This window comes from Hemitrygon akajei, chromosome 3 (assembly GCF_048418815.1).
Source record: "Hemitrygon akajei chromosome 3, sHemAka1.3, whole genome shotgun sequence".
NCBI classification, from domain to species: domain Eukaryota; kingdom Metazoa; phylum Chordata; class Chondrichthyes; order Myliobatiformes; family Dasyatidae; genus Hemitrygon; species Hemitrygon akajei.
Genome location: NC_133126.1, coordinates 29,748,876 through 29,775,128, shown reverse-complemented (window position 1 = coordinate 29,775,128; position 26,253 = coordinate 29,748,876). Strand labels below are relative to the sequence as shown.

Here is a 26,253-nt window from a genome sequence, read left to right as displayed (position 1 = left end):
CAAAACCATATATTTTTGTGTTACCATTGCCTCATCTTATTTACTGGCTGACACAATCACTTCTTTGGTTCTGCACTTTTTTGAAGTTCAAATATATTATCAAAGTATGTATACTAACTTAACATTCATTTTTTTGCAGGCATTTCAAATCAAATGTTTCCATTTGTTATCAGAGAATGTATACAGCTAGAAATATTTAGTCTTATAGAATGAACGACGGAAAAACATTAGACCCCAAAGCCCCCTCTCCCACTTCCTATGCAAATATCAATGCATCAACTTCTCCCCTCCGCCCATCCATTTCAGCAAAAAAAGCATTTACAAGAAAATAAATATAATCGAATTTATGAAAAACAAAAATAAACGGTCTGACAACCAAGATGTAAAATGAAAAATTCTGCAAAAAATTGATGTATACAGTAGATATAGGTAGGATAGATAAAATTCTGAGAACATGAGTTGTTAAGATCTCTTGAATGTGACTCACACACAAACTGCTGGAGGAACTCTGCAGGTCTGTAGGAGTTAAAAGTGAGTCCATAGGTTGTGGGATCAGTTCAGAGTTAAGGTGAGCGAAGTTATCCATGGCCATTTGGGGACCTGATGATTGAAGGGCAATTAATGCTCTTGAACCTTATGTGTGACCTCCTGGCCAATGGCAGCAATGAGAAGAGAACATGGCCTGGATGGTGAGGGTCTTTGACAGATGCTGCTTTCTTGTGGCAGAGCTCTTAGTAATTGTGCTTAAAGTTGGGGAGGGCCTTGCCTGTGATAGACCGGGCTGTATCCACCAGTTTCTCAAACACAAGAAAATCTGCAGATGCTGGAAATCCAAAACAACACACAAAATGATGAGAGGCCAAAACATCAGCTGTTCATTCTTTTCCACAGATGCTGCCTCACCTGCTAAGTTCCTTCAGCATTTCCACCAGTTTCTGACGAAGGGACTCGGCCCAAAACATCGACAGTGCTTATAGATGCTGCTTGGCCTGCTGTGTTCCACCAGCATTTTGTGTGTGTTGTTTGAATTTCCAGCATCTGCAGATTTCCTCATGTTTCCACCAGTTTTTGGGCATTTCCTCTCCACCATTTCCCCAGCTTTAATACCTCCTTTGACATTGCAGCTATATTAGTGAATGGTATTTTTTAATATATCAGGGATCAACTTTATTCACTATATACATTTAAATGTATGAGGAATTTGTGTGTTGATCAGGGTGTAACATTCACTAAAGTTAGTGGTTAAATAACAAACATGGAATAAAATGTGCCTAAATACATAAATATTAATTATAAAAGTGGTTTAAAGTGTCTGCAGTGCATTGCAATGCTCAATCAGATTAACTGCCTGGCGAAGAAATTTGAGATGATGTGAAATTTTTGTTTTGGCAACCCTATAGTACCAAACTCTAATCCTGACATAAGGTTATAGTTCTACCGCATGCTGGAGCTCCACCACGAGATTTCAGCTGATAATACAGAATGGTGTCATATTTCAGATGAAAGGAACAGAAGACACATCTGACCTCTTAATTAGTCCTTATTCATTAAGATTAATTTAACATTGGAGCGAAGGAGGATGAGAAGTGACTAGATGTAGGTGTACAGAGACCTGAGGAGCATAATTTAAGGAGGAATGTAAGAGAGAGGGGTGTCGTTTACAGTGCAATACGTAAAAATTGCTACAAGTTACAATAAATGGTGTAAATGAGAAATGGCGAGGCAGCGCTCATGGGTCCGTGGACCCTTTAAATAATCTGATGACAAAGGGGAAGTTCCAGGGAAGTTTACTTTCTCCACAATTCTACCCACTTAAAGCTCTAGCGATCGGTACCTGACTCCTATTGGGTACTCTTCCAATGGGTGGGACTGTAGGTGGAAATATTGGCACCCATTGGATACTACTTATGTGGGTAGAACAACAGTTGAGGAGCTTGACTCCCATTGGTTACCTTCGGCGCTGCCGTTTGTACTTGTTGCAGTGTGGAACGGTTGCTGGGAGACTCAACAGCGTGATCGCATTCCTGATGATGGATGGTTATCTCAGTTTGGAGCAGGTGAGATCCCCGGAAGGGAGGGGGAAGAAACCCGGGGAGGATGGGGTTTCCGGGTCTCTCCCCTCTCAGCGGCGTCCGGTAACCGTCTCCCTCTGGGAACACCGACCGACTCCAGACCCTTATTCACGATCGCAGTCCTAAAATCAACACTAATCCGTAAATACTCATTCAACCCTAACCATTCACACGATATAGCCTTAATATCAACCCCAAGTAATCCTTAACCACTAGCCTACAGTAATCATAAATGTAATTACTAATTATAAAGTTTCGCCCAAAGACAACCCTCAAACCCTCAACTTTTATTAGTTGTAGAATTAGAATAGGTTTTATTATCATTTTACATATGCCATCAACTTTGCTGTTTTGTGGCAGCCATACAGCACAATATATGCATTAATATAAATTAGAATACGAAATATTAAAAGTAAATGAGTAGTGCAAAAAGTGAGCAAAGTAGTGAGATGGTAATTATGGACTATCCAGAAATCTGATGGTGGAGGGGAAGAAGCTTTTGCTTGCCTGCCTTCCAGGCAGATCATTCCATGCTTAAGTACTGTATATCCAGTTAATAAAAACAAAAGACAATAACAGTGCAGAATAAAGAGCTAGAGTTACAGGGAAAGTACAGTGCAGGCAGACAATAAGGTGTAAGAGTAATTCGAACATTGACCAGTGACCAATCTGCATTTGCGATTATCAAGAGCAAATTAAAGGGCATCGTTTGGGTGGACAGACTCAAGAGTGATGATTCGGAAGCTTTAGCTCTTCAAGGCTTCAGTTAGAGAAAGCAAAAGAGAAGAAAAGCTCGCATTTTTTCCTTTCCCTTCTCTATATCTCTGCAGTTAGGACAGTAGAGATGCCAGGCAGGACAATAGAGCTTCTTGTAGAGCTTTCTAGCTTCTAGCAAAAGTAGAGCTTCTTTTGCTGGATGTGGGAAGGCAGGGAAACCTCACAATGTCCCTGACGACTACAACTATGAGAAGGGCATCCAGCTGCAGCGTCTAAAATCTGCGGTAAGGAGCTGGAGCCAGAACTGGATGAACTCTGGATCATTCGAGAGGCTGAGGGCGTGTAGGTAGGACACATAGAGAGGTAGTTACACCCAAGGTGCAGGATACAGGAGACTGGGTGAATGTCAGGAAAGGGAAAGGGGTTAAAGAGCCAGTGCAGAGTACTCTTGCCCTTCCCCCCCCAACAACAGGTGCATCACTTTGCTACTGTTGATGGGGAGGGGGGGTTGAGCTAACAGGAAAATGACAGTGGTCAGGTCTCTGGCACTACCTCTGTGACTTAGAAGGGAGGAGGGAGAAGAGGCACACTATGCTGATAGGATGGGGGGTGGATGAGAACAAGGTATCTCTTCCTGGGTGCCAGGGTCTGGGATATCTTGGATTGAGTCTTCAGCATTCTTAAGTGGGAGGGTGAACAGCCAGAGGCCATGGTCCAATAACATGGGTAGGATGAGTGACGAGTTTCTGCATAATGAATTAGGTGCTAAGATAAAGGGCAGGGCCTCCAGGGTTGTGATCTCAGGATTGCTACCTGTACCACATGCAAGTAAGGCCAGAACTAGGAAGGTTATACATTTTAATACGTGACAAAGGAGTTGGTGTAGGAGGGAGGGCATAAGATTTATGGATCATTGGGCTCTCTTCCAGGGAAGGGACAGTTTACACCTGAACTGGAGGGGGACTAGTCTCCTAGTGGGAAGGTTTGTTAATGCTGCACAGTGGGGTTTAAACTAGAGTTGCAGGGGATGGGAACCAGAGTGTCAGAACAGTTAGTGGAAAGGTTGTGGAGGCAGATGTTGGCAAGACCTCAGACAGAGTTAGGAATCAAAAGGTTGAACATGGTGTGCATAGTGTCCTGATCTGTGAGAAGTATTGTAGGAAAGGTGGATAATAGTGCTGAAGATGAGGCAACTGGTTTACAAACAGAGGCAATGTGTAGTGAGGAGAGGCTTTGATAGGGCAACATCGCAGTCAACAGGATGAAATGCAATGTAAAAGGTGAACAAAGTTGAAAAGGGTGAGTACAGGACTGAAGGAGTTATATCTGAATGTGCACAGTATATGGAATAAGGTAGATGAACTTGTAGCACAGGTACAGATTGGCAGGTATGATGTTGTAGGGATCACTGAATCATGGTTGAAAGAAGATTATAGCTTGGAGCTTAATGTCCAAGGATACACATTGTATCATAAAGACAGACAGGCAGGAAGGCAAAGGGGTGGCATTGCTGAATTGGTAAAAAAAAAAATGAAATCAAATCATTAGAAAGAGGTGACATAGGGCCAGAAGGTGCTGTATCATTGTGGATAGAGCTAAGGAACTGCAAGGGTTAAAAAGACCTTGATGGGAGTTGTATACAGACCCCCAAACAGTAGTAAGAATGTGGTGTACAAATTACAATGGAAGACAGAAAATGCATGCCAAAAGAGCAATGTTACAATAGTCATGGGGGACTTCAGTATTAAGGTAGATTGGGAGAATCAGGTTGGTGCTGGATTCCAAGAGGGGACATTACAAAAGTACCTGTGAGATGCTTTAGAGCAGCTTGTGGTTGAGCCTCCTAGGGGATCAGCTATTCTGGATTGGGTGTTGTGCAGTGAACCAGAATTGATTAAGGAACTCAAAGTAAAAGAACCCTTGGGGAAAGTAATCATAACATGATTGAATTCAGCTAGAAATTTGAAAAGAAGCTAAAGTCAGATGTATCGGTATTACAGATACTGTGGAGTAAAGGGAAAAACAGAGGAGTTGGCCAGAATTGATTGGAAAAGAACACTGGCAGAGATGATGGCTGAACAGCAATTGCTGGAATTTCTGGAAGCAATTTGGAAGGCACAGGATATATACATTCCAAATAGGAAGAAGTATTCTAAAGGCTAGATGACACAACCGTGGCTAACAAAAGAAGTCAAGGCCAACATAAAAGTCAAAGAGAAGGCATATACGAGGAGTGATTGATAAATTCATGGCCTAAGGTTGAAAGAGTCAATTTTAGAAAATCTAGCACATTTATTTTTCAACATAGTCCCCTCCTACATTTACACACTTAGTCCAGCAGTCGTGGAGCATACGGATCTTGGACCTCCAGAAAGTGTCCACAGCAGGGGTGATTGATAAGTTCATGGCCTAAGGTAGAAGGAGATGAGTTATACAGCTCTCGTTACATGCACGTGCAGTTCAACTCGTTGAGTAATTATGCAGTAAGTTTGATAACTCATTAGGGGTGATTGAAGGTTCGTGGCCTAAGGTAGAAGGAGATGAGTTATTAACTTCAAACTTTCTGCATAATCACTCAAAGGGTTGTTGCAGCACCAAGGAGATGGGAGAACCATTCACCTCATGATGGAATTCCTTGCCACAGGCAACTGGACAGGCCATCATTCCCTTGAGCAGAAGATACAAAATCTTGAAAATATGCATTACCAGGTTCAAGGACAGCTTCTATCCTGCTGTTGTATATCCTGCAGGTTACTTTGGTGTAAGTGAAAGCATGGGAATGGAATTGCAGAACAAAGGAAATGGGAGAACCATTCACATCATGATGGAAGGGCAGAAGAGACTCAATGGGCCGAATGGCCTAATTCTGCCCCTGTGTTTTAAATGATCTGTCTGTCAGAATGAGTTAGGGGGTATCTTTGAATGTTCTATGATTGAATAAGCCATTCATTAATGAATCTCACACTCTGATATGTCGTGGATTTATTTCTGCAATTCCTTTGTTCTTGCAGCTGTTTGCAGCTCTTCCCGCCCAGTGGGTCTGGAAGGAGGACACAAACAGGCTCGAGCTGGTCAGGTACGTGAGTTAACCCTTTCAGATTCACGTTCATTTATCATGCGTACATTAAAACGTACAGTGAAGTGTGTCATTGTGTTTACAACTAACACTGGGAGCAGCCCACAGGTGTCACCACACATTCAGGTGCCAACATAGAATGTTTGATAGAAGACCGTAGAACACACGATACAGGCACTTCGGCCCACAATGTTTTTCCAACCTTTTAACCTATTCCAAGATCAACCTAAACCCTCCATTTTTCTATTATTCCTGTGCATATTTAAGAGTCTCTTAAATGCCCCTAATGTATCCGAATTAACATAGAACGTAGCAACAAAACAGAACACAACAAGCAACAAAATAACAACAGCAAAACAAGCCTCTTTCCTCCCTCCCACACACATCAACATACACGGACAGACCTCCAATCCCCAGTCTCCAGACTTCAGACCTGGGGCATCAACCTCCAGACTTCCAATCAACCTTTGGGCTTCATTCTTCGGTATCGACCCTGGACTAGCGGATAATGGGTCCCCAAATTCCAGACTTCTCATCGCTAGACCTCCACCTCTCAGCCAGTGTTTTGGGGAACATTGAGCAGAACTGAAACAGGCCCACAGAATTTGTATATATACACACTTGTAGGTTGTGCCCTGAAATATTGTACAAGGAATTTTGGAGAATGATCCTAGGAATAAAAGAGTTAACATATGACATACAAAATGTTGAATGAACTCAACAGGTCAGGTGGCATCTATGGAAAGGAGTAAACAGTCAACGTTTCAAGCCAAAACCTTTTATCATGACTGGAAAGGAAGAGGGAGAAGAAGTCAGATTAAGAAGGTATTGGGGAGAGGGAGGAGTACAAGATGACGGGTGATAGGTGAGACCAGGCGAGGGGGGAGGTTGGTGGGTTGAGGATGGGTGATGAAGTAAGAAGCTGGGAGGTGATAGGTGGGAGCAGTAAAGAGCTGAAGAAGGAATCTGACAGGAGAGGGGAATGGAACATGGGGAAAAAGGGAAGGAGGAGGGAACCAGAGGAAGGTATTGTCAAGTGAGGAGAAGAGAAGGAGTGAGAGGGAGCCATAATGGGGAACTGAAAAAGAGAGAAGGGGGCAGCAGAGACATTACCTGAAGTTAGAGAAATTGATGTCATCTTCATGTTGGGTTGGAGGCTACCCAGATGGAGTGTAAAGTGCTGCTCCATTAATCTGACAATGGAATAGAGGAAGCCATAGACTGATATATCACAATGGGAATGAACTCTTGGCCTCACAATCTACCTTGTTATGATCTTGCACTTGATCATTTACCTGAAATGGTCATTTTTGGTAGCTGTTAAGCCTTAATCTACCTTGTTATTGTTTTAACTTTTTCTACCTCAATGCGCTCAATAATTGCCTCACTTGACCCCATTGTCTTGCCTTCTCCCTATAACCTTTGTCTCCTTTACTAATCAATAACCTTTTAAATATACCCAGTAACTTGGCCTTCGCAGCCGCCTGTGGCAATGAATTCCACAGATTCACCACCCTGTGGCTAAAGAAATTCCTCCTTATCTCTGTTCTAATGTCTTTGTATTCTGAGGCAGTGCCTGTGTTTCTTGGCTCTCCCACTATTGGAAATATCCTCTCCGGATCTTGCACCTTATTGTTTCCCTTCACTGCACTTTCTCCGTAACTGTTAGACTTTACTCTGCACTCTATTATTGTTTTACTTTGTTCTACCTTAATGCACTGTGTGATGATCTGAGCTGTATCGAGTGTGTGATGCAAGCTTGTCACTCTACCTTGGTACATCTGACAGTAATAATAAACCAAGCCAATAGATGCTTTGAGGTAATCTTGTTAGGAGGATGTTAAAGTATTAGAAGCAGTTTAGAGAGATTTTATGCCTCATATGGGCAATGCGGTGGCCAAGCTGATTCCTCACAGTTCTAGCTTCAACCCTAACTTTGGGAGCTGTTTGCACATTCTCCCTGTGACTGTGTGGGTTTCCTAATATAAATTGCCCCCAGTGTCTAGGTGGGTGGTAAAATATGACGGGTGTTAATGGAAAGGTGGGGAGAATAAAATGTGTTCATGTAAAAGGAGTAGACTCGGAGAGCTGAAGAATCTGTATCTCCCTATGTCACTCTGTAATAAATATACATTGTCAAAGTTCATTTGTGGACAGGTGCAATGAAAATCTTACTGACAGCAGCATCACAGGCACAGAGCATCAGATAAGGAACGTTCACCAGAAAAACCTAAGCATAAATTATATGGAATTTCAGAAGGAATACAATTAGAATTTTAAAAACACAGTCCATTTGAGTTCAATGTGGTCAAGGTGGTCATGGCGTTGCTAAGATGTAGTGATTAGGGTTGTGCTGGTTGGTTCAATAGACAAATGGTTGAACCGAATGGTTGTTCTGAACCTGGTGCTGTGGGACTTCAGGCTTCTGTACCTCCTGCCCAAGGGTAGCAGTGAAAAGCTGGCATGGCCTGGGTGGTGGGATTCTTTGATGATGGATCTTCAAAGTTCAAGGTAAGTTTATTATCAAAGTACATATATGTCGCCATATACAACCTCGAGATTCATTTTCTTGCAAACAATCACAGTAAGTCCAAGGAACACAATAGAATCAGAGAAAGACCACATCCAACAGGAAGGGCAAACAACCAACGTTTAAAAGACATAAACTGTACAAAAAGTCACACAAAAGGAAAAAACAACAATACACATGGAGAACATGAGATGAAGACTCCTTGAAAGTAAGTCAATAGGTTGTAGGAACAGTTCAGGAAAGAGGCAAGTGAAGTTGAGTGAAGTTATCCCCACTGGTTCAAGAGCCTAACTGTTCAAGAGGTAATAACTGTTCCTGAACCTGGTGGTGTGGGTCCTGAGGCTTCTGTATCTTCTTCCTGATGGCAGCAGTGAGAAGGGAGCATTGCTTATGTGGTCCTTCTTGAGCAGTGCGTCCTGTAGAGACTGCCAATGGTGGAGAAGGATGTACTTGGGCTGAATCCACTACTCTCTGCTGCTTCTGACATGCCAGTGAATTTCTGTATTATTGTACAGCTTTATGAAGTTTGGGGAGATTTGTCAGGGTGATAACACTATACACATCACACCATAACAGTTGGAACTCCAGTCTCTAGGCATCTCCCAACTCCCCCCTTTCACTCTAACACTCTTAACACCTGTGATTTTCCCTTTCAGCTTGCATTCAACAGCAGAAAGCAGAGGAAAGAAGTCACTTGCCAGAGTTCGAGCCATCCTGGACCCGGTGAACGAAGCTCTGGAGAAGTGAGTGAGATCGAGGGAATTGCAGAGCAAAGCCTCGGGGAATTCTGCTGATCCACTCTCCATCTGTGTCTGCCCACTGTCCTACCAGTACCAACCACTCCAAGTTAAAGCTAAAGATTACCTTTATTTCTCACATGTACATTGAAACATATAGTGAAATTTGTTGCTTGCCTCAAAGGCCAACACAGTCAGAGAGTGTGCTGGGGCAGCCCACAAGTGTCGCTACGCTTCTGGCGCTAAAATAAAGTGTCTACAATTCACTCACCCTCACTGTCCCTTATGTCAGTAAAATGTGGAGGAAACCAGAGTATGTGGAGGAAACCCACAGAGTCACGAGGAGAATGTATGAACACCTTACAGCCAATGGTGGGAATTGAACCCAAATCGCTGATGCTGTAATAGCATTATAATAGAATTGGAATCAGATTTAAAATCACTGGCATATGTCGTGAAATTGTTAACTTTATGGCTGAGGTACAATGAAATATATGATAAATATTGAGGTAAAAAACTGAGTTACATTTGTCGCTCTGCTACCATGCCACCCTGAGTTAACATCAGGCTTAGCTCTGAACATCGGACAAAAAACTGGAGTGACTCAGTGGGTCGGGCAACGTCTGTGGAGGGACAGGAGCAGTCGATGTTTTGTGTTGAGATCCTTCATCTGGACTGCGTTATTGAGGAGGAAAGCCTCTTTAAAGTGGGTGTACGTCACAATGGAACGAAGAAGTGGAGGCACAAGATCCCAGAACCTGTGGAAACACATTGCTGGTCAGGCAGCAAAAAGGGTTTAGGACAGAAACATCAACTCCCCATTTCCCTCCATAGATGCTGCCTGACTTGCTGAGTTCCTCCACCATTTTGTGAGTGTTGCTTTGGATTTCCAGCATCTGCAGCATCTCTTGTACCTGCAGTCAGCTCTGAACACACTTCATCAAAAGTGCGATCCCATAACACTCTGACAGAAGAAAGTTCTTCCTACCTCTCAGTCCCCATCCATGAAACTCTGCCTGCCAGCCTTGAGATTTCCCCATCTCCACCCCTCTCCCACACCCACCTGGGTCCTTCTGCCCATCTCCCCACTGCCTCACCTAGTTCCTGTCATCGCACATTGGAACAAAGGCCATCAGGAGATGTTAGCTCTTAGTTCAAGCAAGACAGACTCTGCAATGTTGGAGGGCACAACCCTTGGATGAGGCTACGGAGAGTTGTTTCTCCTGTCGGTGAATGTGAGAGTGAGGAGCAACTGACCTGGACAGAAACTTACTCCATCTGCGACAACAGACAGGATTTCCTGGTGGCCACCCATTTCAATTCTTCTTCCCATTCCCATTCCAACATGTCGGTCCATGGCCTTCTCTAGTCCCATGATGAAGCCACTGTGGTTGGAAGAGCAGCATTTCATATTCTATCTGAGTAGTCTCCAAGCTAACAGCATGATCATTCATTTCTCCAACTTCTTGTAATTTCTCCCCCTCCAACTTCTCTCTGTTTTCATTCACCGTTCTTGCTCTCCTCTCACTCCTTCTCATAAACTGTCCATCAGCTCCCTCTGGTTTCTCTCCTCCTTCACTTTCTCGGATGGCCCACTCTTCTCTCCATTTAGATTCCTTCTTCTGCAGCCCTTCAGCTCTTCTATCTATCACCTCCCAGCTTCTCACTTCATATCCCTTTCTCCCACTCACCCATCTTCCCCTCACCTGGTCTCACTTATCACCTGCCAGCTTGCATTCCTCCCGCCCCTCCTTTTTCCTGCCTTCTGCCCCCTTCCTTTCCAGTCCTGAAGAATGTTCTTGGCCTGAAATGTCGATTGTTTATTCCTCCCCTTAAACACTGCCTGATCTGCAGAGTTCCCCCAGCATTTTGTGTAAGTTGCTCAAGGTTTACAGCATCTGCAGGATATCTTGTGTTTGTGATATACAGACTGGTGCTTTGTTTCACATACAGATCGAAGTATGGTATTTCCAGACGCAGTTTCTCCATGATGACCAAGACAGGAAGTGTCGGACAGAACCTGGCAAAGCTGTCAGAATCCCATAAACTGGAGCTTCGGCAGAACCAATTTGTGACTCTGGAGGATGTCAAAAGTGAGTCATTGAGACAAAGAGCACTACAGTACAGAAACAGGCCCTTCAGCCCACCTTATCCATGCTGAACAACTATTCTGCCTAGTCCATATGACTTGCACCTGAACCACTGCCCTCCATACCCCTCCCATCATGTACTTACTGAAACTTCTCTTAAATGTCGAAATTGAACTTGCATGCACCACTTCCACTGGCAACCCATTCCACACTCTGAGTGAAGATCTTCTCCCTCTGGTTCCCCTTAAATGTTTCACCTTTCGTTAGCCAGGGAGTGGTGAATCTGTAGAATTCATTGCCACAGGCAGCTGCGGTGGCTAAGTCTTTATGTATATTTGAAGTAGAGGTTAATAGATTCTTGATTGGTCAGGACATGAAGAGATATGGGGGGGAGAGGCAGGAGATTGGGCTGAGAGGGAAAATGAAATGGTGGAGCAGACTCGATGGGCTAACTGGCCTGATTTTGCTCCTATATCTTAATGGTCTTTTACTTTTAACCTATAATCTTTAGTTCTACTCTCACCCAACGTCAACTGATAAAGCTTGCTTGCAGCTTGCATTGACCCTAACTATACATTATTTTGTATGTGTCTATCAAATCCCCCTCATTTTCTTACACTCTAGGGAATAAAACCCTTGCCTATTCAGCCCTTCCCTATAACTCAAGTCCTAAAGTTCTGGCAACATCTTTGTAAATTTTCCCTGTACTCTTTCAATCTTACTGATATCTTTCCAGTAGGTAAATGACCAGTGTTCAGAGGGAACTATTCCATCTGTCCCGGAGACTCCCCTGAAACAGCAGAGGAGTTCCCGAGTTGTAAAATTAGATGCCTCTTTCTTTAAACTTCTGAACAATTCCAATGGCCTCAATGTTTATTTGTGCCCCATCAGAGAGTGCCTGGAATGTCCTGCCAGGGCTGGTGGCCTGGACAGATACATTGGGGACACATAGATAGGCAAATTGATGATTAAAAAGTGGAGGGCTTTGTGGGAGAGAAGGGTTTGTTTGATCTTGGAACGGGTTGAATGTGGGAATTGTTGCAAGGCAAGGGTTAAGTGCAGTTAGTGTCTAACCAACCAGGCATGAACATAGCTTCCCTTTGCACAGCAGGGGACAGAGACAAGACAAAGATGTAACAGGAGGATGAAAACCACACACATTTTACTAATGGACAATTACTTTATTAATCATTGGTTGTTAACTTGTAGTTTCTATTGACTTCTAGTATCTGCATTGTGAATGGCTATTGATCTTACAAATAAAGAGTTTAAGCATACGCAGTTTACCAAATGGTCATTTCTGTAACTGCTGGTTAATAACATTTTTAAAAGATATTTCTCTGTTCAAACTTCAGAATGGTGTGGTGAGAGGAGCCATGCTGTTTTTCTTGTGCACAAGTAAATAAAGTGTGATTGTGGAATGAGTGTGAGTTTTCAGAGTCCGGTTAGTCATTACATAAATGGCCGGCGCAAAATAATGGACTGAAGGACCTCTACTGGGCTGAACTGTTCTGTAGTGAGTTTTTTGTATGAGTTAGTCTGTATTTTATAAATTCCAACACTATTATACAAACCTAGATGGTTCTTAACTCTTCTATTTTTGTTCTTGTGATCCTGCACCTTATTATCTACTTGTGTTGCACTTTCCTGTTACACTTTGTTCTGCATTCTGTTAAATTGTTTTACCTCCTATTACATCGGTTCGCTGATATAATGAATTGAGGAATAGTATGCAAGACAAGTTTTTCACTGTACATGTCACAATAATAAACCAGTTTATCATAGTTTTAAAATAAATCAGAATCAAGTTTAATATCACTAGCATAGGTTGTGAAATTCGTTATCTTTACAGCAGCAGTACAATGCAATACATAATTATAGGGAAAAACAAATGACAGTAAATATATATAAATAGTTAAATAAGTAATGCAAAAAAAAGAAATAAAAAATTAGTGAGATATTGTTCATGGGTTCAATGTCTAATCAGAAATTGAATGGCAGAAGGGAAGAAGCTGTTCCTGAATTGTTGAGTGTGTGCCTTCAGGCTTCTGTACCTCCTTCCTGATGGTAACAATGAGAAGAGGGCATGACCTAGGTGGTGGGGGTCCTTAATGATGGACCTTTCTGAGCACTGCTCCTTGAAGATGTCCTGGATACTACGGAGGCTAGTACCCATGATGGAGCTGACTAATTTTACAATTTTTTGCAGCTTATTTCAATCCCTTCCCTCCATACTGGATGGTGATGCAGCCAGTTAGAATCTGCTCCACAGTACATCTGTAAAAATAGATTAATTGTTTTATCATTGTCACAAGTATTGAGGTCCAGTGAAAATCTTTCTATGTTCAATGTGCTCTTGGTAATGCCCTGTAACGGAAGGATAATTTTGCTACCTTTAGAAAATGCAGTAGAATAGCAGACCCTTCGATCCCCAATGTCTCTCCTGATCACTGTGTGAAATTAAACTAAACCTGTTCACAATGCATTCCCTGCTTGTTCATCTATATACTTCAAAGTCTTTTGAATGCCTCTATTGCATCTGCCTCCACCAATACCCCTGGATTCCCTTTCCAGCCACCCACCACTTGCTGGGTTTTTAAAAAAAAACTTTCTCATAACTTATCTCCTTTAAAATTTACCCCTCACATGAAAAGCAGCATCTGTGGTAGGAAATGGGCAGTTAATATTTCAGGTTGACTCACTTCATATGGACTGGAGAGAGGCTGCACAGGCTGGGATTGTTTTTATCTGGAGCGAAGGAGGCTGAGGGGTGAATTTATATAGCTTTATAAAATCATGAAGTGTGTAGATAAGCTGACAATCTTTTCCCCCAAGATATGGGAGTCTAAAACTAGAGGGTATAGGCTTAAAGTGAGAGGGGTTAGATTTAAAAAGTCCTGAGGGGAAACTTTTCCATGCAGAGGATTCTGGGTGCGTGGAACGAGCAGCCAGAGGAAGTAGTTGAGGCGGGTAGATTTACAACATTTTAAAGACTCTTACATAGATAGGAAAGGTTTAGAGCAGGAGTTCCCAACCCTTTTTATGCAATGGACCCCTACCATTAACCGTGGACCACAAGTTAGAAACCTTTGGTTTAGAGGGATATGGCCAAACGCAGGCAAATGGGACTAGCTTGGGTAGGCACCTTGGTTGGCATGGATGAGTTGGGTCAAAGGGCCTGTTTCTCATGCTCTGAGACTCCACAAGATAACCTTGTTTAGAGCTTATTCCCATGATTGCCCAGTTTCACTCTTTCAGAGACATTCCTATCCCACTCTTCCTGCAGGTTAACATACCTCTGCTCAGCACACAGAGTGCTGCATGAACCCAGCAGGTTGGTCCATGGCGCCCTCTACAGCCTCGATGAGGTGAAACTCAGGTTTGAGGAGCAACACCTCATAAAACCTGATGGCATGAACATCAATTTCTATAACTTCTTGTAATTTCTCCCACTCCCCCTTCTCACTTTTTCTATTCCCTGTTCTGGTTTCCCTGCTATCCCTTGCTTTCTCCTCAGCTGCCTATCATCTCCTTCTATACCCCTCCTCCTTCCCTTTCTCCCATGGTCCATTGTCCTCTCCTATCAGATGCTTCCTTCTTTGGCCCTGTATCTCTTCCACCTATCACTTTCCAGATTCTTACTTCAATTCCCCCCCCCCCCATCTGGTTTCACCTATCACCTGTCAGCTTGTACTCCGCCTCCTGCACCTCCTTCTCATTCGGGCTTCTGACCCTTTCCAGTTCTGATGAAGGTCTCAGCCTCCATTGATACTGCCTGGCCTGCTGAGTTCCTCCAACATTTTGTAGGTGTTGCTCTGCAGAATCTCTTCTATTTAAGCTTGTGGATAGGATGGAGATGAGAGCCAAACGGGGACTAGCTTAGGTGGGCAGCTTGGGTGCTGGTTGGGCTGAAGGCCCTGTTTCTGTGCTCTCCGCCTCCGTGACTTTACACTTCTTTTCTCTCCTTTCCGGTCCGGATGAAGGTTCTGCGATCTGAAGCGTCGACCCTGTTCCCTTTCCCACACTGCGTGCAGTCTGTGCTGCGAGTGGTTCTGACTTCTTCTATTTGAAATTCAGCATGCATGTTCTGCTGTGGTGATGCGTTGCTTTTCTTCCTCTGACAGACGCCGCTTTCATCTTGCTGGGCGAAAATGGTTTGCCAGAGGCACAGAAACGTTTTCGGCCGATGTTAATGTCAGAGTTCCCCTCGTGCCTGCTTGCCTCTGCCTTGCTGCTGCTCTGTCTTCTTCCCCGGAGCTGAGCTTGTGGCCAGAGCCATAGAGCAAAATAGCATGGATACTGGCCCTTCAGCCCGACTAGTCCATGTTGCCCATGATATCCACTCCGCGTCCCAATTTCCTGTGTTTGACCAACATCCCTTTAAGCTCCACCCCTCCAAGTGTTTCTCCAATGATATCCCTTATTGTAATTGCTTCAACCATGTCCTCCGGCTGCTCATTCCATATTTGGGATTGGATTTATAAGCACTTGGAAAGCCATGGCTTTATTAGGGAGAACCAGCATGACTTTGTGTGGGCAAAATGTGTCTCACTAACATGGTTGAGATTTTTTGACGAGGTGATGAGGGTGATTGATGAAGGTAGTGCTGTGGATGTTGTCTACTTGGATTTTAGTAGGGCATTTAACTAGGGCTCTGATTGTATGCTCATCCAGAAGATCTTGCTGGTTCTGGAGGACCTGAGTTATATGGAAAGACTGAATAGGTTAAGACTTTATTCCTTGGAATGGATAAGATTCAGAGGAGATTTGATAGAGGAATACAATATTATGAGGGGTACAGATAGGGTAAATGCAAACTGGCTTTTTCCACTGAGGTTGGATGGGACTACAACAAGAGGTCACGGGTTATGGAGAAGGGTGAAAACTTTGAGGAACATAGGAAGAAACTTCACTCAGAGGGTTGTGAGAGTGTGGAATGAGCTGACTATGCATGTGGTGCATGTGAACTTGATTTCAATGTTAAGAGACATTTGGATGGGTACATGGATGGTAAGGGTGTGGAGGGCTATGGTCCTGGTGCAGGTTGATGGAAGTCAGCAACTTAAATGGCTCATCACTGACTAGATGGGCCGAAGGGCCTGTTTGTGTGCTGTACTTTTCTATGACCCTATAAAAATGCATGGTGAATTGGCTGTTTGGATTCAGAACTGGCTTACCCATAGGAGACAGGGTATAGTGGTTGAAGGAACTTATTCTAGCTGGAGCTCTGTGATTAGTGGTGTTCTGCAGGGATCGGTACTTGGACCTCTGCTGTTTGTGATGTATATAAATGTCCTGGATGAAAATGTAGATGCGTGGGTTAGTAAGTTTGCAGTTGATACAAAAATTGGTGGAATTGTGGATAGTGTAGAAAACTGGCAAAGAATACAACGCAATGTAGATCTGTTGCAGATATAGACAGAGAAATGGCAGATCGAGTTTAATCCGGACAAATGTGAAGTGTTGAAGTTTGGTAGGTCAAATATAAAGAGACCGTACACCGTTAAGGCCAAGCCCTTTAACAGTGTTGATGAGCAGAGGGTTCTCGGGGTCCGAGTTCATAGTTCATAGGTTTTTAGGGTGGTTAAGAAGGCATATGGCATGCTTGCCTTTGTTAGTCGAGGCACAGAGTTCAAAAGTCAGGAATTAATGTTTCAGCTTTATAAAGTCCTAGTTAGGCTGCATCTGGAGTATTGCTCACCGATCAGGCCAACCCATTTTAGGAAGAATGTTGAGGCTTTGGGGAAGGTGCAGAAGAGGTTTACAGGGTGCTGCCCGGATTAGAGGGCATGTGCTATAATGAGAGGTTGGACAGACTTGGGTTGTTTTCACTGTAACAGCAGAGGCTGAGGTGAGAGCTGATAGAGATGTATAAGATTATGAGAGGTATAGACAGCATAGACAGACAGCATCTTTTTCTCAGGGTTGAGATGTCTAATGCCAAATAGCATGCATTTAAGGTGATGGGGGTAAATTCAAAGGAGATGTGAGGGGCAAGTTTTCTTTTACACCGAGAGTGGTGGATGCCTGAAATGTATTACCTGGTGTGGTGATAGAGGCAGATACATGAGGGAATTTAAAAGATGTTTAAATAAGCACATGAATATGAGGGAAATGGAAGGATATGGACATTGTGCAGGCAGAGTGGATTAGTTTAGTTGGCCATTTGATAACTAACTTAATTAGTTTGGCACAACATCATGGGATGAAGAGCCTGTTCCTGTGCCGGTAATTTTCTATGTTCTGTCTTATTCTCAACAACCTCCGCATGAAAAAAATTGTCTTTCCCCCACGCCAGTCTCTTTTAAATCTTTCTCTCTCACCTTGTAACTATACCCTCCTGTTAAAGATTAAAGATCTTAAAGGTTAGGTTTATTTGTCACGTGTACGTTGAAACATACATTGAAATGTTTTGTTTGTGTCAATGCCCAACACAGTCTGATGACAGCCTCTAAACGCTGCCGTGCTTCTGGCACCAACACACTGTAGCGTGCCCACTTCTCACTGACCAGAGCACCCAGAGGAAACCCACACAACCACGAGGAGCATGTACAAACTCCTTACAGACAGTGGTAGCAATTGAACCCAGCTCACTGAAGCTATAATATTGTTACCTCCCCGGGAGAATCTACAGCTCATATAGAGGCCATTCAACCAGCCCCTCCATGCTTTACCCTAGCAAAGCAGTCCCGTCACTCCCATTCCTCCCCGTTTCCTTGTGTTGGGGAAATGCTGAGTGGGCAAGTGATCGATAAGTTCCGGATCCTGAGGGAGTGGCTTTGTAATTTCTAACATTTTTAAATGTTTGTTTCCAATGTCATTCTATTCTGTGTCAAATGTGTTCCTTTCACTTTTGCAGGACCCAGCAGTTAAATGAATTCCTCATGGCCTTACTCAATTACTTCTCTGTGTACCTGAGTGCCCTTGGACTGGACCCCAAGTCCAAAGAGTTGTTGACGTGAGTGCTGTCTCTCAGAATGTGTTGGCCATCAGAGGCCCAATGACAGTTGAGTTCAGATAGAGGCACGCAAATTTATGAAGGGATTTTTCAGAATCAGAACCAGGTTTACTGTCACTGACATATGTCCTGAACTTTGTTGTTTTGTGTCAGCAGTACAGAGCAATACATAAAAGATTACAATAAGAAATATATGCTTATAAAAAGTAAGTAGTCCAGAAAGAGAGGTATTATTCATAGGCTGATGGTCCATTCAGAAACCTGGTAGTGAAGGGGAAGGAGATGTTCATAAAACTCTGTACAGACAGTGGTGGGAATTGAACTCGGGTCGCTGGCGCTGTAATGCTAACTGCTACGCTATGATGCCAGCCCGTTACTGGGAGAGTAGGATTGCTCAGTGGGCTGGCAGAGACAAGATGGGCCAAAATGGCCTCTTGGTAAAGTTGATTTGCTTTGCTAACCATGTTGTGGTTTGGCTTCCTTGCAGGAATGTTGGTAGTCCCGAGAGAGCGGAGGCGGGTTGGACCAGGACGAGAAAGGAGCTGGCACAGAGGCACATGGCAAGGACGTACTCCGCTCTGCTGCTGGGCTTGGACTCGGTCGAACTGCACCACATGGCTTGTGGGAAGTGAGTGCGTTTCTCTGAAAGTCACTGGTTCTTTCCAGCAAGGCCAGGGCTGGTACTTTCAGCAGCAAGTCATAAAGTCATGGAGTGCTACAGAACAGAATCAGCCCCTTCGGCCCATCTAGTCTGTGCCAAACTATTATTCTGCCTAGTCCCATCAACCCAAAGCCCAGACCATACCCCTCCCACCCATGTACCTATCCAAACTTCTTTTAAATGTTGAATTTGAAATCTGCATCCACCATTTCTTCTGGCAGCTCATTCCACACTCTCACCCACCCTCTGAGTGAAGAAATTCCCTCTCAAGTTCCTTATAAATATTTCACCTTTCGCCCAACCTCAGTGGAAAAAGCCTGTTTGCATTACCCATCATAATTTTGTATTCCTCTAGAAAATCTCCCCTCATTCTCCTAAACTGCAGGGAATCAAGTCCTAACCTATTCAGCCTTTCCCTATAACTCAGGTTCTCAAGGGGACAGAATATAGCAGGACTTCACAGCACAAGGGGCCTGACCTGGCACACCGTTTGGAACATAGAACATTACAGCCCACGATGTTGTGCTGACCTTTTAACCTACCCCAAGATAAATCTAACCCACACGGCCCTCCATTTTTCTTTCATCCGTGTGTCTATCTAATAGGTTCTTAAATGTCCCTGATATATCTGCCTCCACCGCCAGCCCGGTAGCTCACCACTCTGTGTGTGAAAGTACTTACTCCTGACATTCCCCTCATGCTGTCCTCCAATTACCTTACAATTATGCCCCACTGTATTAGCCATTTTCGGCTTGAGACTGTAAGGTAAAGTGGTCATGTCTTTGACATACCGAGGTAGTGATTAGGGTTGTGTTGATTGGGTCAAGAACCAAATGGTTGAAGGGAAGTAGCTGTTCCTGAACCTAGTGGTGGGGGTCTTCAGGCTTCTGTACCTCCTGCCCAATGGTAGCTGCATGAAGATGACGTGACCCAGATGGCGGGGATCTTTGCCTTCTTGAGGAAGTGTTTTCTGTAGATACCACCGATGGTGGGCAGGGATGTGTCTGTGATATACCGTATTGGGCAGAGCCCGCTACTCCCTGCAGCCACCTACGTTCCTGTGCATTCTGATAGACAAGTCTGTGCTCATTTTGACAGAAGTGAAGTAACTGGTTTGTTGTGTTCACAGGGCAATGGGGTCAGCTACACACAAGGACAGGCAGCTGTATGAGGTGAGTGCCACTGACATAGTTAACGAGCCAAGGTTCAGGGGTGGATAAGGTCCATCAGTGGAAATAACAATATGACAAACTACAGCCAACTTGGTATTGGGTGACCCTTCATCTGGACTGAAAGATAGAGGAGCTGATAGCCGGTATAACGAAGTGAGGGTAAAGATGAAAGATTAGCTTTATTTATCACATGTACAGTACATCGAAAGATACAGTGAAATGTGTCTTTGTGTCAACGACCAGCACAGTCTGATGCTGTGCTGAGGGCACGTGTACTACGCAATCATAGCATGCCCACAACTTACTAAGCTAGCTCAAACCGCATGTCTTTGGAATGTGGGAGGAAACCAGAGCACTCAGAGGAAACCGACGAGATCATGGGGAGAACGTACTGACTCCTTACAGACAGCGGTGGGAATTGAACCACTGTAAAGCTTTACACTAACTGCTAAACTACTGGGCCATCCAAGGGCTGGGGCAAGCAGTAAGTGGGGCAGAAGAGACTGCAGTTGCGGGAGTGATAGGCAGGTAAGGGAGGAGGGAGAATGGGAATAGTGTCAGAAGCTGGGAGGTGATGTGCAAGGGCTGCAGGTGATGGAATCTGATAGGAAAGGAAAGCGGAGCGTGGAGTCACAAGAAATGTTACCAAAGTTGGGAACCCGGTTAAAACACACACAAAATGCTGGAGGAACTCAGTGGCTCAGGAAGCATCTGTGGAGGGAAATGAACAGTCAACGTTTTGGACCGAGACTCTTCGTGTGTATTGGAAAGGAATGAGGGGTGATAGCCAGAATAAAAATGATGAGGGGTATAGATAGAGTGAATGGATGCAGGCTTTCCCCCCTCAGATTGGGTGAGATTGAACTAGTAGTCATGGGTGAAAGGTGAAATATTTAACAGAAATCTGAAGGGAAACTTCTTCACTCACAGGCTGGTATGAGTGTGGAATTAGCTGCCAACAGAAGAGGTGGATTCAGGTTCAATTGTAACATTTAAGAGAAGTTTGGGAGGAGTATGGTCTGAGTGTGGGTTGATGGGACAAAACAGAATAACAGTTTGGCATGGACTAGATGGGCCAAAGAGTCCCCTCCTGTGCCATAGTGACTCTAAAAGGTGGAGGGAGGGGCAGTAGCACTGGCGGGTGATGCATGAATCCAGGTCAGTGGGGGGTGGGGGGGGGAAGGTGGGTAGTGGTGAGTGAGAACAATAGGAGAAGCTGGGAGGTGACAGGTGGAAGAGGCAAAAGGCTGAAGAAGATGGAATCTCACAGGAGAGGATAGTGGACCACAGAATAAAGGGAAGGAGGTGGGGAACCACATGGAGAAAGAGTATAAATGATTGGAAAGTTGTGGGGGTGTGGGAGGGGAATGAGAGGGGACAAAGGGATAAGGGAAAACAGAGGTGGGTAGGGGAAGAACAGAGGGGAGTGGTGATCTTAAGTTAGAGAAATTGATATTGATGTCTTACCAGACCAAGGCTGGTGTGACTGCTCAACCTAAGTTCCTTCCATTTTTCCATGTTTATATCCATCACTGTGATTCCTGTTGCTCACCTCCCTTGTGTGTTTGATCAGTCCCCCTTAAATGCATCTATACTGTTCCCCTCAACCACTCCCTGTGGAAGTAGCCAACACTCTCACCATTCATTAGAAAGAAGAGTTCCCTACGGCAACTTATATTGACATCTCAGCCTTGTGGAAAAAGTCTGATTATCTACTCAATCTCTGCCTCTCATCATTTTATAAACTAATATCAGGTTTCTGCTCAGCCTCCACCTCTCCGGAGAAAACAACATACTTTTGTCCAACCAACACACACAAAACCCTTCGTCTCAGCCCGAAACGTTGACAGTGCTTCTCTCTATAGATGCTGCCTGGCCTGCTGCGTACCACCAGCATTTTGTGTGTGTTGCTTGAACTTCCAGCATCTGCAGATTTCCTCGTGTATACTTTTGTCCAACTTCCCCTTGTAACACAAGCCCTCTAATCCGGACAGTATCCTGGTGTACCTCTTCTACACCCTCTCCAAAATCTCCAAGTCCTTTCCGTGATGGAGCAACCACAGCTGCATACAACACTCCCGTGTGGCCAAACAAAACTGCTATACAGCTGCAACGTGACTTCCAGACTTTTATTCAGAGCCCAGACCAATGAAGACCAGTGTGCCATATGCCTTCTTTACCACCCTATCCACATGTGATGCCACCTTCAGGGACCTATGAACTTGAACTCCAAGAACCCTCTGCACGTCAGTGCCTTCATTCCAGAACGCACATCTTTGACTGACAGAAAGCTCCCCACTCGGTGTGCTGGATGTTGCACCCTTCACCTGGATTAGTGGTCCTGAAATGATCATGCCTGTGAGATCACTGATGTAAGTACTGTGTTGTTGAACCCTTCCTGCCACGGTGACACTGAGCTGCCCCACCTCTTGTGATTTCAGTGTCTCTATGCCTACAGCATCTACGTGACCTGGGTGACGTTTGGAAGGAAAAACATGGATCTGATCAGGGATGAGATCGGGCAACTCCTTCGCTCTGACATCTTCAATCCTGCACCGAAGGTGAAAGATGAGGAGATGCAGAGAGAACACAGGTATCGCTGGGGCAGGTTAACAACAAAGGTGTTTTCCATTTCAAAGCAAATGTTTCCCTTTTCCCAAAAGCTGGAATAAAAATGGGAATACTCAACTGGTTTTAACAGTAAAGATTAGTTTTATTTTGTCACGTGTACATCGAAACAGACAATGAAATGTGTCATTTGCGTCAATGACCAATAGAGTCCGTGGATGTACTGGGAAACATGCAAGTGTCACTATACTTCTGGTGCCAACATAGCATACCCACAACTTACTAACCCTAACCTGAGGAAACCGGAGCACCTGGAGGAAACCCATGTGGTCCCGGGAAGAACATACAAACTCCTGATAGACAGTGGCAGGAACTGAACCCTGATCCTGTAGCTGGCACTGTAATGTTTTGCATTAAAGCCATGTTACCGTATGTAGCGGGGTAGGTTCTTTCATCTCCTTTGCAATAATAACATTTAAAATAAATTGGATAGGTATATGGACAGATAGAGGGACATGACCAAAGTTAGGCAAATGGGACTAGCTTGGAGAGTACGCTGGCTGGCATGGACAGGTTGGGGCTGCATCACTGTAAGACTGTTTCCCCCTGTGCTGAATCTGGTGACTCCCACTGAGTACAGGTATACTACTTCTCTGCTTAAGTTCCCTCTGCACTGTCCCATCACACACTCCCAGGATGGAGCACAGAGTGACGCTCCCTCCACACTCCCGGGATGGAGCACAGAGTGACGCTCCCTCCACACTCCCGGGATGGAGCACAGAGTGACGCTCCCTCCGCACTCCCGGGATGGAGCACAGAGTGACGCTCCCTCCGCACTCCCGGGATGGAGCACAGAGTGACGCTCCCTCCGCACTCCCGGGATGGAGCACAGAGTGACGCTCCCTCCGCACTCCCGGGATGGAGCACAGAGTGACGCTCCCTCCGCACTCCCGGGATGGAGCACAGAGTGACGCTCCCTCCGCACTCCCGGGATGGAGCACAGAGTGACGCTCCCTCCGCACTCCCGGGATGGAGCACAGAGTGACGCTCCCTCCGCACTCCCGGGATGGAGCACAGAGTGACGCTCCCTCCGCACTCCCGGGATGGAGCACAGAGTGACGCTCCCTCCGCACTCCCGGGATGGAGCACAGAGTGACGCTCCCTCCGCACTCCTGGGATGGAGCACAGAGTGACGCTCCCTCCACATTCCCGGGATGGAGCACAGAGTGACGCTCCCTCCACACTCCCGGGATGGAGCACAGAGTGACGCTCCCTCCACATTCCCGGGATGGAGCACAGAGTGACTCTCCCTCCACATTCCCGGGATGGAGCACAGAGTGACGCTCCCTCCACATTCCCGGGATGGAGCACAGAGTGACGCTCCCTCCACATTCCCGGGATGGAGCACAGAGTGACGCTCCCTCCACATTCCCGGGATGGAGCACAGAGTGACGCTCCCTCCACATTCCTGGGATGGAGCACAGAGTGACTCTCCCTCCACATTCCCGGGATGGAGCACAGAGTGACGCTCCCTCCGCACTGTCCCATAACACCCTCCTCGGGTTAGATGCTTTGTGAGGTTCCCTCTGGATCATCCCATTGGACCCTCCTGGGGTCTGACACAGAGTGAAGCTCTCTTCAGAGTGTTCCAGGATCTTGCTGCTTCCCCACCAAGGCTGATTGAATATTCCCATAGGCTTCTCCTGTGTTGCCTTATGTTAGTCGGTGTGGTGTGGGAGCAGACTGTGTTGGGTGGGAAGGGAATCTCAGATGACAGGAACCCTCGGGTATGCATGTGTGTGGTGTGTGAGTGCGTATGAGTGTGCGTGTGTGTGTCCCTCTGCCAATGCTGGTGACCTCACCCCACCCACCCCTCTCTGTCACACAGGGGGTTTCCGTCGAAGCGCCCACCCATCAGCTCCATCGTCACTCAACGCTCGCCAGTGCTGAGAACCCTGCTGCAGAGCCCCAGGGAGAAGTCCAACTACCTCTTCAGGCAACACCCGGTGAATCCAGGCTCCAGGAACACCCGAGAGGATGAGAGGGCCAGTGTCATGGACATGGACCCCAGCCCACCCCACCCGTAAGTCAGAGGAGCATTCCGTCCAACTAACCTCCCATCATCAGTGAACCTATCCTGCCCAGACTGGAACTATCCGATACTAATGCCCCACCTTCACACCTCAGGATGGCCTAATTCTGCTCCTTATGACATAGGAGCAGAGGTAGGCCTTTCAGCCCATCAAGTCCACTGCCACTTGATCACTTATTTATAATCCTGCCTTTCCCCCGAAACCTTTGACACTCTTACTAATCAAGAGCCTATCAACCTTTATATACACCCTATGACTTGGCCACCACAACTGTCTATGGCAAAAATTTCTACAGGTTCACCGTCCTCTGGCCAAAGAAATTCCTCCTCATCTCTGTTTTAAAGGGATGTCCTTGCATTCTGAGTCTGGTCCTCAACTCTCCCTCTATTAGAAACATCCTCTCCACAGCCACTCTATCTAGGCCTCTCTATACCTGGAGAACTTTCCCCATCCGACAGAGCAGAACTGATTCCACCTTCTGGAAGTTTCTGTTGAATCTTTTCCCTGCCCCTTCACCTTGTGTTAATTGACCACTGTACATTACTGTTCATCCCAGTGTGTGTCCCTTACTGAGAGATGGCTCTCTTCCCATCTCTCACTGGAGGAATGTCTCTCCTATCCTATGGTGCTCTCCCTCGCTGGGAGCTGCTGTTTCCATTCCCCAGGATGCTCTCTCACTGGGGAACAGCTCTCTCACCACCCCCAGACTGTTGACCCTCATTGGGGGCTATGGACCCTCCACATCTCAGTGTGCTGTCACTGGCAGAATGCGTCCCCCCTCCCCAGGGTGCTGTGTGTGGGTGCCTCCCCATTCCAGGGTGCAGACCCTCACTGGAGGCTATGAGTCCCTTTCCACCTCAGGTTGCTGGCTCTCACAGGGGTATGGGTCCCTCCCCTCCCCTCCCCAGGCGGCTGAACCTCTGAGTCTCTGCCCCTTCCATGTTGAGACCTCACTGCCTCCAGGAGGGGAGGTAGAGGTGAGGAGAAGGAAGTCTTCCTCTGGTAACTCTGGTTCTGGTCACTTGTAGGCTGGGCATCATTGGGGAACCCCTCAGCAAGTTCCTGCCAGACACACTGGTTCCAATCGAATCTCACCTAGAGGAAGAGAAGGAGGATGAGGAGGAAGAGGAAGACCTGCCACAGAAGAGCCTGCACTCCCTCACTGGGCTGGGGGACCTCTCTTTGGGACCAGAGAGCTTTCAGAGTCATGCCATGGTCATATCCAGGGCCACCACTGCCGCCGGGTCTGACCACAACCTCGTACACTAACCCAGAGAGAGAAAGCCTCTCCAACCTCACCTATCATCTCTACCTCAAGCCCTTCGAATCTGTTCAAAATAAAACTCTCAATTGTCAGATTGTGATGTGTTTAGAATTCCTGCTCACCCTGGCATAGATAGGGTTAATGCAAGCAGGCCTTTTCCACTGAGGTTGGGTGGGACTACAACTAGAGGCTATAGGTTAAGGGGGAAAGGTGAAATATTTAAAGGGAACCCGAGGGGAAACTTTCTCACTCAGAGTGGTGTGAGTGTGGAACAAGCTGCCAGCAGAAGTGGTGGATGCAGGTTTGATTGTAACA

The 26,253-nt window shown here is 45.6% G+C and overlaps 1 protein-coding gene across 1 annotated transcript; it reads left to right on the top strand.

The window, feature by feature from the left end:
- Positions 1–11,128: 11,128 nt before the first annotated feature.
- On the top strand, positions 11,129–26,030 carry LOC140724811 (protein phosphatase 1 regulatory subunit 36). Its single transcript, XM_073039449.1, has 7 exons — positions 11,129–11,225; positions 18,082–18,180; positions 18,668–18,808; positions 19,971–20,013; positions 22,455–22,606; positions 24,470–24,664; positions 25,703–26,030. Exons 2-7 carry the CDS (start codon positions 18,107–18,109, stop codon positions 25,941–25,943), a joined length of 846 nt encoding a protein of 281 aa, XP_072895550.1. The 5' UTR covers positions 11,129–11,225; positions 18,082–18,106; the 3' UTR covers positions 25,944–26,030.
- The last annotated feature ends 223 nt before the right edge of the window (positions 26,031–26,253 follow it).

Excerpts from the sequence above, each read along its gene's own strand:
- LOC140724811 (XM_073039449.1), top strand. The coding sequence starts at position 18,107 with ATGGCCTTACTCAATTACTTCTCTGTGTACCTGAGTGCCCTTGGACTG. Across the intron at positions 22,607-24,469 it reads GAGATGCAGAGAGAACACAG|GGGGTTTCCGTCGAAGCGCC; the intron begins GTATCGCTGGGG and ends TCTGTCACACAG. Across the intron at positions 24,665-25,702 it reads GACCCCAGCCCACCCCACCC|GCTGGGCATCATTGGGGAAC; the intron begins GTAAGTCAGAGG and ends GGTCACTTGTAG.